At 46.7% G+C, this 12500-nt stretch overlaps 1 protein-coding gene across 1 annotated transcript in view; it reads right to left on the minus strand.

Annotated features, from left to right (window-relative positions):
- The window catches only part of LOC138982385 (uncharacterized), a 20643-nt gene that overhangs the window by 7968 nt on the left and 175 nt on the right, over positions 1 to 12500 (minus strand). The window contains exon 2 of the mRNA XM_070355650.1: positions 408 to 939. Coding sequence (XP_070211751.1) covers positions 408 to 939 — 532 coding nt within the window. The remainder of the gene's footprint in view (positions 1 to 407; positions 940 to 12500) is intronic.

The following is a 12500-nucleotide window of genomic DNA, read 5'->3' on the forward strand; positions in this document are numbered from 1 at the left end:
GTCAAGTATATATTTTTGAAAGTTCGAGGGCTAGTTATATAAGTTATTTTAAGCAAGCTTCTTAACGAAGGACTGAAACCAGCCTGTCTGTTCTGTTCTTCTATTTGTTGGAGGTGGTCCATAAAAGAGAAAAAAAAAAGCCTAACGGTTCTGGGGTTTGAGCGTCTGCAACTGTTTTGGTATGTGCAATTAAGTTATTCAGGGAGGGAAAATGCAGAGAATGACATTGTTTTGAGCGCTCTATAACGCGGTTAGTTTGTCAGAACAGGAGGTCGTCCACCAAAACTATAAAAACGTCACAATACACACACACTTCCCCACACACCAAACACACGCGCGCTAACTCACACGCAGCCATGTGCGCAGAGAGAGGGAGGGGAGGCAGACAGACAAGCAGACATCCTTACCTAGGGCTACCATCAGTGTTGCCCAGAGGAGTCAGGTCCACTCGTTGCCCGGTTCCTGTTTCACACACACAGGGGGACACCTTGCGACACCCCACTGGTTCTCCTCCCACACTAGGGGTCTGCTTAGTGGCAGTATTCTTCTCTATGGCCCTGACTGACGTTACACCTTTGCTATTTTTTCTGACGTGAGAGGGAGTTCTGATGTCAGCCCGCGCTGTGACGTCAGCGCCAGGTCTGACGTTAATGGAGGCTGTGTTATTCGTGGAAGTTCTGACGTCAGCAGGGATGGCAGAAGCTGTGACGCTGGGTGTGGTTTTGATGGGATCCTTGACGTCGTGAGGAGAATCGGACGAAGCGGGGGTAAATTTGTGTGGTCGCGCGATCCTGGTGCCTGCCGCCGATTCGCCGGTGGTGGGAATCCGCGGCTCGAAGCTTGCATGCAAGACTTGGTTGACCGTTTTAGGAGGGGCAAAGGGATCTTCTGAGCTGACCAGCACCCAGCTGATAGCCAGCAACAAACATGGCAGCGAAACTGAAACCATAATGTCACTGAGTGTTAAAAACACGACGGGTTAGTGAAAGGAACGTTGGATGATAGGCAAAACGAAACATTCACGAGTACGTCGGCCTATGGGACTATAATTTTATGTAGTGAACGTAAATGAGCCTGTCTCATATTAAGGTCGTGGAATAAGACTCTATGTATTTTGTATGGTTGTCATTTTTGAAAACTTATTTCTGTAAAATGTTCATCCTGAACACTTGGAGAGAGGTATAAGATAAAACTGATATTGAACTATTGTGAAGTTATTGCACAAAACCTTCAGATCTGGAGCAAACGTTTAGCAATGAATAGGGGACAGTTACACGGTATAGTTAGTTCCCTTCATTCCCAATACAGTGCAAACTCTAATCCTTTCTATTACTGTTGGAGACAAGTATCAGATTCTTCATGCGGATGAAAAACTTTGTCCAACATTATTATTAAGGCAGTTCACTCTCTTTATTCTTCATTTACTCAGCAACTGTTACTGCCATTTAGCTAGACTATCCAAAAATACAAAGAGACGTACGGCAGTCAGGCAGACATACGCAGGTGTGCAATAAAAAGCCTCACACAGAGACAAACACATGCGTACGCACACACACACACACACATACACACACAAACACGCACGCAAACACTCACATACATACACACACACAAACACACACACACACACACACACACACACACACACACACATAAACGCAGACAGACTGAGGCTGATGTACTAGCAACATGATGATAATGGTAACAAGTCGCGTAAGGCGAAATTACTACATTTAGTCAAGCTGTCGAACTCACGGATTGAAACTGAACGCACTGTATTTTTACACCCCCGGTATAGGGGTGTGTATAGGTTTCACTCGATGTGTTTGTGTGTTTGTTTGTGTTCGCAAGTAGATCTCAAGAATGAACGGACCGATCGTCACCAAACTTGGTGAACAGGTTCTATACATTCCTGAGACGGTCCTTACAAAAATTGGGACCAGTCAAACACACGGTTAGGGAGTTATTGGTGGATTTTGGTTTTTTGGGGGGATCAACTACGGCATAACTCTTCCTTATCTTCTCCATGTTTTCAGCGTTTACCTCCCTTCCTTCGTATGGTGCACTGTAGCATGAGGGGGGGGCATCTTCGGATATTCCCGGCGTTCTGTTACTATTTTTAGAAGGTCACCGCAGTGTCCAGAACGTAAATTGGACCCGTAAATTATCCTCACTGTAAAAGTGCAAAGGTCGAATCAATTTATAGCCACGCGAAAAATACACTCTCATCTATCTCTATATATTTATACAATAGATATAGATATATATATACGGCTTCTCTGTGTGTGTGTGTTTGAGTGTGTCTGTAGAAAACACCTGTGTATTGCACAGTTCTGTTTGTGATGTGGTACCTGGGGCGTCGTCGACAAGTTAAAAGGAAGCAAGATTAACCTGGTCTGGTGTCCAGCACACGTGAACGTGCCTGGCAACGAGAAAGCGGACAAAGCCGCTAAAGAAGCTGCCCAAGGCATAGGCGCCTCCGAGGTAGACCTGCCATTGTCTGCTTCTGAGATCAGTAGCCTTACAGACTCTCTTCTCTGGAGAGAATGGAGGAACAAATATATGCACAAGGCTATAAGCTCTGGCTGGCTCATTCGGGAAGCCCCATCAAAACAGATGAACACCTATAATGCATGCCCACGTGTAATAAAAAGGATTAACCGCCTAAGGGCAGAAGCTGGGAATTACCAATTTCTAGAGCTTAAATGCACCTGTCAATCCGACCTCACCATTGCTCATTTGACTTTGGAGTGTGATTTAAACTCATGCCACTTTCAACCCCTGACTCAGTTTATAAACTCAAATAGAAATATTCTGCCAAATACCTCAAAGGAAAAATTAAGCTATATTTTAAGTTTTAATAAAGACCTTGGGTGGCAAGGTCCCAAACTTATCGCTGGACTTATGCACACGCACCCACTTGGTCCCTGGATATGAAGAGACGTTGCTGCGGCTGACGCCATTGCTTCTCATACAGCTACTATATATTTTTATCAGAACTTTTAAAAATACCATTTTATATCCAAGTATCTCTTAACACCATTTTTAATTAGATGAGCGAGAGTGTGCGGGGGGCGGGAGGGTGGTGAACCACTGTACATAAAGGGAAAGTTTGTGTGCGTGCCTGTGTGTGTTCTTAATCTAAGACAAATGTCGCCAATGTTTTTACAGAGTGACGTTAAATAAACGATTTTATCATCATCGACAAGTATGGGACTCGACATGATATGATCAGGAATGGCATTATGGCCCCTGAATCATGTTCGTGCTGTTCCCATTCCACGAGTCTGGTAGGGACCGAAGCTTGACGGGTCCATGGTTCGAAGCCGGCGTACAGTGCGCCACTCAAGCCGGGTATTCGGCTCTACTTGCTACCCGGCTGTCACGTTTCAATATATCACTTAAGGTGATTATGAACCGGTTAATTACTACTAATTAACTAACCACACCACGATCCACTCTCGCAGTCATACAATTAAATAGAGTCAACAAAAGTATAAGTTTCAGACGCCTGTTTATGTATAAACTCGCCACCTCCCTCGAGCCTTCACTCAAAATATGTTCCTTTTACGTTCTCAACACGTAAAAAACCAGTGTTCACTGACAAAATGCCAGTAGTATATAGAAAATTATAGTAACACGCTGAACCCGTGTAAATATAGTTAAATGCGAATGTTCTGTTCGAAAAGCTCTAGTTCGTGCAGGTGTCACACACCCCACGTTGTCACTACTCCAATGAAATCACAGATACGAAAAGACAACGGTGGTCAACGGGGTGCGTACGACATGGTGCACTTAGCTTTATCTCTGCTGCTGCTGCTTAGCCGGTATGCTGGTTAGTCGGTTCGCTGGTTAGCCGGTTCGCTGGTTAGCCGGTCCGCTGGTTAGCCGGTCCGCTGGTTAGCCGGTCTCCTGGTTAGCCGGTCTCCTGGTTAGCGTAGCTTCAACAGGTCCCGCCAAAGTCAGCCGTGCAGATGTTACAGGAACGTAACGAAACGAAACGAAGGCTGCAAACAGAAAGCATCGGTGCACTAAACATGTCAGCTACCCCTCACCCACCACCTTTAAACATGTCATCTTTAAATATCTCATCGAGCACGTGGGCCTGCACAAAACGGACTTTTTACAACAACAAAACAGTCATTTTCCGTCCTTCTCTCCCTATCTGCAAAAACCATATACAGATTAGTATTTTAGCGTCACAGAGAGTAAATTATGCGCTAACCTGGAAAGAACAACAGAGAGTATTTCATTCCACAAACACAGACTCATCAACAGCGTTAAATAATGATTTATTACCTCAAAAGCCTATGATTGTACTCTCAATGGAAGCAAAGTCCGCCTCCTCCCTGGAACAGCCTCTGTTCGTCAACAGTGACCAAAAACCTCCAGAACCCCTTGTCGAATCCTTATGCGAAAGCCATCGCCGACGAAGGAATGTTGACGACTTGTCCTCAGCAAAGTACTGGCAGTGAGACAGGAAAAACTAGTGGAAGCTCCCCTAGAGTGCCGAATACAATATTCGGTGAAAAACCATCATACTCTAGAAACTGTGTATTAGATCCTTCCCCTTCTGCCGCTGGGTGTCAAGTGCGCCGCCCTTGTGTCTCTCTCAGACAACCTAGCCAATAACACGTGACTGACCTTGTCACAAAACCAGTCCAGCTATACACAATTCTGCCTCCCCAAGCAGAAAAAAGACACGAGAAACTCAATCCCTGAAAATCCCGTGCGCGCTGTCAGCGAAAAACCGTCAGCCCTATGACAGCAGAAACCTCCACTGTAAAACTCGTGCGCAGCAAACCCTCCGTGTTCATTGAGCACTGTCAGCAAACTCTGCTGTAGCCCAATATCACGTACAGGCGCTTTCTATCATAATCGACCAAGAACAGGCACTCCACTGAGTGACACTTTCTTGGTCTCTGTCACCCGATCGTGACACACCTCCCCTCTTCAAGACGAAACCTCGGTTTCGCTCACAGTCATGTTCTCCTCTACAGCCCGAGAGAGAAAGTCAGCTCCAACATTGTTGGCGCCCGGAATGACGCGTACCGTGAATTGGTACGGTTGGAGAATCAACGCCCAGCGCATAAGTCTGGCGTTTGCCAACCTTGCAACCTGAAGATATTGCAGAGGTTGATGGTCTGTTTCCAGACAGAAAGGTCGTCCTCAAGAACGAGCACCCCTCGTTTCACCCCTGATAACTGCAACCTTCTCTGTCTTCTTGTCTTTGTTCTTCTCCCCGTAGGCTGTCCTCTCTATGTAGGCGCGCAGCAGGTTGGCATGGTACAGGCGTGCTTTCCCGTGCATCATGATCCTGTAGTCGTTCTGGCCCACCCTCGCTGTCACCTCAAAAGGTCCTTGCCACTGCAGTTGTAGCTTGTTGTGTTTGACAGGTAGAAGTAGCAACACCCGTTCTCCAATCTTGAAGCTGCGCGGCCGTGCCTTGCGGTCGAATCCTCGCGCGTAACGCTGTGCTGCTCTTCCCAGGTTCTCTTGAGCCAGTTTGCAGGTCTCTTCAATCCTGTTCCTGAGTTCTACGATGTAGGTCGCTGTCGTCTGCACCTCCTCGTCAGCTTCTTCGTCTGTCCAAGCCTGACGCAGGATAGCCATGGGACCGCGTACCTGTCTGCCGTACAACAACTCAAATGGGGAAAAGCCCAAGCTCTCCTGAGGAACCTCGCGGTATGCAAAAAGCAATGCTGGGATGTACCTGTCCCACGTGCGTGGTTTCTCCTGAGCTAGTTTCCTCAGCATGGTCTTCAAGGTGCCATTGAACCTCTCCACCAGTCCGTTGCACTGAGCATGGTAAGGAGTGGTGAAGTGCTGCTCCAGTGATAGCAGTCGTGCTGCCTCCGCCATCACTCCTCCCGTGAACTGCGTGCCTCTGTCGGTGAGTACCTCTGATGGAATTCCCAGCCGGGACCACATAGTAACCAGAGCCTCAGCTACTCGCGTGGCTTCAATCGATTTCAGAGGGATCGCCTCTGGGTATCGAGTAGCGTAGTCCACCATGGTCAAAATGTATCTGTTTCCGTCCTCAGACGCAGGCAAGATGGGCCCGATGATGTCCACTGTCACCCGACGAAAGGGTTCGTCGATGAGCGGCATCTTCTCTAAGGGGACCTTCCTCACCCTTCCTTTGGCAACCACCTTCTGGCACTTATCGCAGGACGCACAGAAACGTCGGACATCCGTGCAGATGCCTGGCCAGTAAAAGTGGCGCCAGACACGATCCGTGGTCTTCTTGGTGCCAAGATGACCTCCCAGAATCGAGTCGTGTGCCGTTGCCATGACACCCTCGCGAAACTCGCGAGGCACGACAACCTGTTTGAATGTACCTTCTTGGTTGCTAAACTCACGGTAGAGCAACTTCTTGTCCCTGAGGAACTTTGACCTCCCATGCTTCCCGCTCAGCTTCACCTTCCCCGACTTCGCGTGCTCCCGAGGAGTCGCTAATGTCGGATCAGATGCCTGAGCCTTCGCGAGAAGCGCGGGGGTCACGTTCCCCAGGGCAGCTCGTGCAGCAGGTAGGGGTTTGAGAGGTTTGTCCTCTCGCTCCGCCTGTGCCCGCGTGAGCACTGAAATGACGTCGGGAGACCGATAAACGGGAACCTCCCTGGTGACGCCGTCCACAAACTGAACCCGGTTTCCAATGAGCAGGTCGCATGGAGGATCGTCCATGACGACGGCCACAATGGTCCCCGTGAACAACGGTGTTACGACCTTGATCACTGCCGTGTTCAAGTCGTAAGCGTGAGATGCCTCGGCCATTCTCACCCTGATGCTGTCTCCTGTGTAGGCCATAGCTGGAACTAGACTCGCCCGAACCACTATCATGTCTGCCCCTGTGTCCCGCAGACCTTCGCCCTTCACTCCGTTAACGTAGACGTTGCAGTGGGGCTGGAAATGTTTCCTGGAGCACGGAACGCAGAGTTGTGGAATTGTGCATGAGCTCGTGACATCCCTTAACTCCTCACTGCCAACAAAGTGTACGCCCTTCTGGTCAGCCTGTCTCTTGTGGCAGTCCTTCTTCACGTGGCCCCGCTTGTTGCAGTAGTAACACTGGATGTCAGTTCTGGAACCTGATCCTTTGTGTCCCTGATCGTCCTTCCCGTCCTTGGGTCCTGAAGAACCCGAATTTCCCGATTTTCCCGGCCGTGAGCCTGAAGATTTGCCGGAGATCGCCTGGGCGTCCTCGTGTACTCTGATCCAGTCGGCTGCCTCCTGAGTAGTCTTTGGCTGGTGTTCCTGCACGAAGGTCACCACCTCAGGTCGCAGGCTGGACATCAGTTGCTCCATGACAATGAGGTCGGCAAGGTCGTTGACGGTCCAGTCCTTTTCGGCCATCTCCACCCAGCGCCGCAGGTAGAGATTAAGGCGTGCCACAAACTGATGACTCAGCTCGCCGCTCAGTCTCTTGCTGTTACGCAGACGTCGTCGGTAGGCTTCAGCAGTCAGGTTGAAGCGCTGGAGTAACGCCTTCTTAAGTGCCTGATAGTCTCTCGCCTCGTCGTCATCCAAAGCATTGTAGAGCTGCAATGCGCGTCCTTTCAAGCAGGTGCTAAGGCGGCTAGCCCACGTGGCCTCTTCCCACTTCTGGTCAGATGCAATGCGCTCAAACCGGCGTAAAAAGTCGTCGAGCTCGTCCTTGTCATCGTCGAACGTCGGCAGTCTCGTACGGTCGGCAACAAACGTCGGCGCGCTAGCCTGAGTAAGCGTACCCTTCTCGGCCTGTAGCCTGGCTAGCTCTAGCTGGTGATCGCGATCCGCCTGATCCTTCCGGTCTAGTCTGTCACGTTCGTCTTTCTTTTCCTGTCTGTCAAGTTCGGCCTGTCGTTCTTGTCTCTCAAGCTCGTCTTTCTTTTCTTGTCTGTCTCGTTCTCTTTCTTGTCTGTCAAGTTCGTCTTTCTTTTCCTGTCTGTCTCGTTCGTCTTTCCTTTCCTGTCTGTCACGTTCTTCTTTCCTTTCCTGTCTGTCTCGTTCAGCCTGTCGTTCCCTTTCTTGTCTGTCAAGTTCGTCCTTCTTGTCCTGTCGGTCACGTTCTTCTTTTCTTGTCAGTCGCTCAAATTCTTCCTTCCGTTCTACTTCTAAGCGTTTTAGAACGCTTCGGGCTCTAACGCGTGCGTCTCGCTCAGTCGGTTGCTCGCTGCCAGGAGTCTCGAAAGTTATTCTCCTCGTAGGAGATCCCCCTGTAGCCATGGTTAGTTTAGCAAAGCTTTATCAACAAAGTCAGTCTAACGCAGCTAAAGCTAGAACACCCGGTGATGAAACAATGGATACAAAAATCCAGCAACCGGAAAATGCAGAAGAAAAATCCAAACGGTGTAGAACAAAACGCGTAGCCTACTTTATGGCTGCTTTTTGCGGTGAAACAAAGTGTTTCCCACAGCCGTGGCCTACTTTATCGGCTGCTTTTTTCGGTGAAACAGAGTGTCTCCCACAGCCTTGGTTAGGACAGAAGTCCTCGGACCCTTCCCCCCCAAAATTCCAACAAAGTCAAAATATGGAGAAAAATCCAAGTAAAACAAGACGGTAGAAATGTAACCTGTTACAAAATGCGAAACAACAATGTAGAGAAAACTGAGTAAAACGAATAACAAATCCGCTAACCCCGCTCAGCTCTCTGCAACGGAAAACTCTGAACGTACAACAACAAAGATTCACAAACAAAGGAAAGGGAAGTAATCACAGTTAGCGCATACAATAACTCACAAATTACAATTTACATTTCCTGCAAGATGTGAATCGCTTAAGGTGTGGTATATGATCAAAACTATACAAAAAAGGGTAGCACCAAGCAGAAAATAAGTCGAGCACTGACGAGATTATCTGCTCTTAGTTATCCTTAATTGGTGGGTCTTTATCAGTTGGAAATTAACTGAGTAAATCCCGGCTTGGCCCCCATGTGTCACGTTTCAATATATCACTTAAGGTGATTATGAACCGGTTAATTACTACTAATTAACTAACCACACCACGATCCACTCTCGCAGTCATACAATTAAATAGAGTCAACAAAAGTATAAGTTTCAGACGCCTGTTTATGTATAAACTCGCCACCTCCCTCGAGCCTTCACTCAAAATATGTTCCTTTTACGTTCTCAACACGTAAAAAACCAGTGTTCACTGACAAAATGCCAGTAGTATATAGAAAATTATAGTAACACGCTGAACCCGTGTAAATATAGTTAAATGCGAATGTTCTGTTCGAAAAGCTCTAGTTCGTGCAGGTGTCACACACCCCACGTTGTCACTACTCCAATGAAATCACAGATACGAAAAGACAACGGTGGTCAACGGGGTGCGTACGACATGGTGCACTTAGCTTTATCTCTGCTGCTGCTGCTTAGCCGGTATGCTGGTTAGTCGGTTCGCTGGTTAGCCGGTTCGCTGGTTAGCCGGTCCGCTGGTTAGCCGGTCCGCTGGTTAGCCGGTCTCCTGGTTAGCCGGTCTCCTGGTTAGCGTAGCTTCAACAGGTCCCGCCAAAGTCAGCCGTGCAGATGTTACAGGAACGTAACGAAACGAAACGAAGGCTGCAAACAGAAAGCATCGGTGCACTAAACATGTCAGCTACCCCTCACCCACCACCTTTAAACATGTCATCTTTAAATATCTCATCGAGCACGTGGGCCTGCACAAAACGGACTTTTTACAACAACAAAACAGTCATTTTCCGTCCTTCTCTCCCTATCTGCAAAAACCATATACAGATTAGTATTTTAGCGTCACAGAGAGTAAATTATGCGCTAACCTGGAAAGAACAACAGAGAGTATTTCATTCCACAAACACAGACTCATCAACAGCGTTAAATAATGATTTATTACCTCAAAAGCCTATGATTGTACTCTCAATGGAAGCAAAGTCCGCCTCCTCCCTGGAACAGCCTCTGTTCGTCAACAGTGACCAAAAACCTCCAGAACCCCTTGTCGAATCCTTATGCGAAAGCCATCGCCGACGAAGGAATGTTGACGACTTGTCCTCAGCAAAGTACTGGCAGTGAGACAGGAAAAACTAGTGGAAGCTCCCCTAGAGTGCCGAATACAATATTCGGTGAAAAACCATCATACTCTAGAAACTGTGTATTAGATCCTTCCCCTTCTGCCGCTGGGTGTCAAGTGCGCCGCCCTTGTGTCTCTCTCAGACAACCTAGCCAATAACACGTGACTGACCTTGTCACAAAACCAGTCCAGCTATACACAATTCTGCCTCCCCAAGCAGAAAAAAGACACGAGAAACTCAATCCCTGAAAATCCCGTGCGCGCTGTCAGCGAAAAACCGTCAGCCCTATGACAGCAGAAACCTCCACTGTAAAACTCGTGCGCAGCAAACCCTCCGTGTTCATTGAGCACTGTCAGCAAACTCTGCTGTAGCCCAATATCACGTACAGGCGCTTTCTATCATAATCGACCAAGAACAGGCACTCCACTGAGTGACACTTTCTTGGTCTCTGTCACCCGATCGTGACACCGGCGAAGCGGCAGATACACCCCGGACAAAATCTGGTCGATGACATATTTCAATACCTGCTCTCAGCGCGCAGTGCAAACCGATTTTTTTTTTCGGGATCTTTTGTTTTCTGTATGCGGTCAGTATGTGATTTGTCTTTTTCTCCGCCTGTCTCTTTGTCCACTCAATCAACTTATTTTAACCACACTTGTTAGCAGTGCCTTCTCAGTTGGTGGCAGTGAGAATGGTAAGGACGGGGGTGTTTTTCCTACCTCGGAGGAATTTCTTGTTTTCACCAAGACAGTACAGCTTCGTCAATCCCCGCGAGAAGGAAATCGCTCACCTCCCACGTGCAAAACGCAGTGATATGCACACGCCAGAATAGCGCGGTAGCGTATTGTGCTAAGCAGGAAAGCACGCTTTTCTGTATTCGTGTTAACTTTCTGAGCTTGTATCATATCTATATGTTTTTGGAATCAGGAAACGATAAAGAATAAGATGAAATCATTTTTGGATCGATTTCTTAAATTTTAATCGTAAGACTAATTAATCTATTTTCGTTAATTGTGATCACATTTTAAGAGTAAACATGACATTTGTATATATTTTTAGATTCAGAATGTCATGAAGAATACGATGCAATCAATTTTAAATCTGTTTGCGAAAAATCGATTTAAATGACAACTTTAATGAGTAAACTCATTAATTGATTTGTAAGTCTCCAAGCTGAAATGCAATACCAAAGTCCGGGCGTCGTCGAAGACTACTTGACCAAAATTTCAACCAATTTGGTTTAAAAATGAGAGCGTGACAGTGCCGCCTCAACTTTCACGAAAAGCCGGATATGACGTCATCAAAGACATTTATCAAAAAAATGAAAAAAGAGTCTCGGGATACCATACCCAGGAACTCCCATGTACAATTTCATGAAGATCGGTATAGTAGTTATCTCTAAATCGCTCTACACACACACACACACACACACACACACACACACACACACACACACACACACACATACACCTTACCCTCGTCTCGATTCCCCCTCTATGTTAGCTCTGTGTCAGTAACAAGTCGCGTAAGGCGAAATTACTACATTTAGTCAAGCTGTGGAACTCACAGAATGAAACTGAACGCACTTCATTTTTTCTGAATGACCGTAGTCCGCCGCTTGTGCATAACGGAGTGAAACTGACGAGCCTGTTCAGCGCGGTAGTGGTTTCGCTGTGCTGCATAGCACGCTTTTCTGTACCTCTCTTCGTTTTAACTTTCTGAGCGTCTTTTTAATCCAAACATATCATATCTATATGTTTTTGGAATCAGGAACCGACAAGGAATAAGATGAAATTGTTTTTAAATCGATTTCGGAAATGTAATTTTGATCATAATTTTTATATTTTTAATTTTCAGAGCATGTTTTTAACCCAAATATAACATATTTATATGTGTTTGGAATCAGAAAATGATGTAGAATAAGATGAACGTAAATTGGGATCGTTTTATATATACAAATATGACTTCAGATTTTTAATGACCAAAGTCATAAACTAATTCTTAAGCCACCAAGCTGAAATGCAATACCGAAGTCCGGCCTTCGTTGAAGATTGCTTTACAAAAATTTCAATCAATTTGATTGAAAAATGAGGGTGTGACAGTGCCGCCTCAACTTTTACAAAAAGCCGGATATGACGTCATCAAAAGTATTTATCGAAAAAAATCAAAAAAAATCCGGGGATATCATTCCCAGGAACTCTCATGTCAAATTTCATAAAGATCGGTCCAGTAGTTTGGTCTGAATCGCTCTACACACACACACACACACACACACACACACACACACACACACACACACACACATACACCACGACCCTCGTCTCGATTAAAACTTGACTAAATGTAAAAACGACGACCTGGACCGTGATGACTGCGGTGACGATGACGATGACGATGACGATGGCGACGACGATGATGATGATGATGATGATGATGATGATGATGATGATGATGATGATGATGATGATGATGATGATGATGATGATGATGATGATTG

Source organism: Littorina saxatilis, linkage group LG12 (assembly GCF_037325665.1).
Source record: "Littorina saxatilis isolate snail1 linkage group LG12, US_GU_Lsax_2.0, whole genome shotgun sequence".
Lineage (NCBI taxonomy): Eukaryota > Metazoa > Mollusca > Gastropoda > Littorinimorpha > Littorinidae > Littorina > Littorina saxatilis.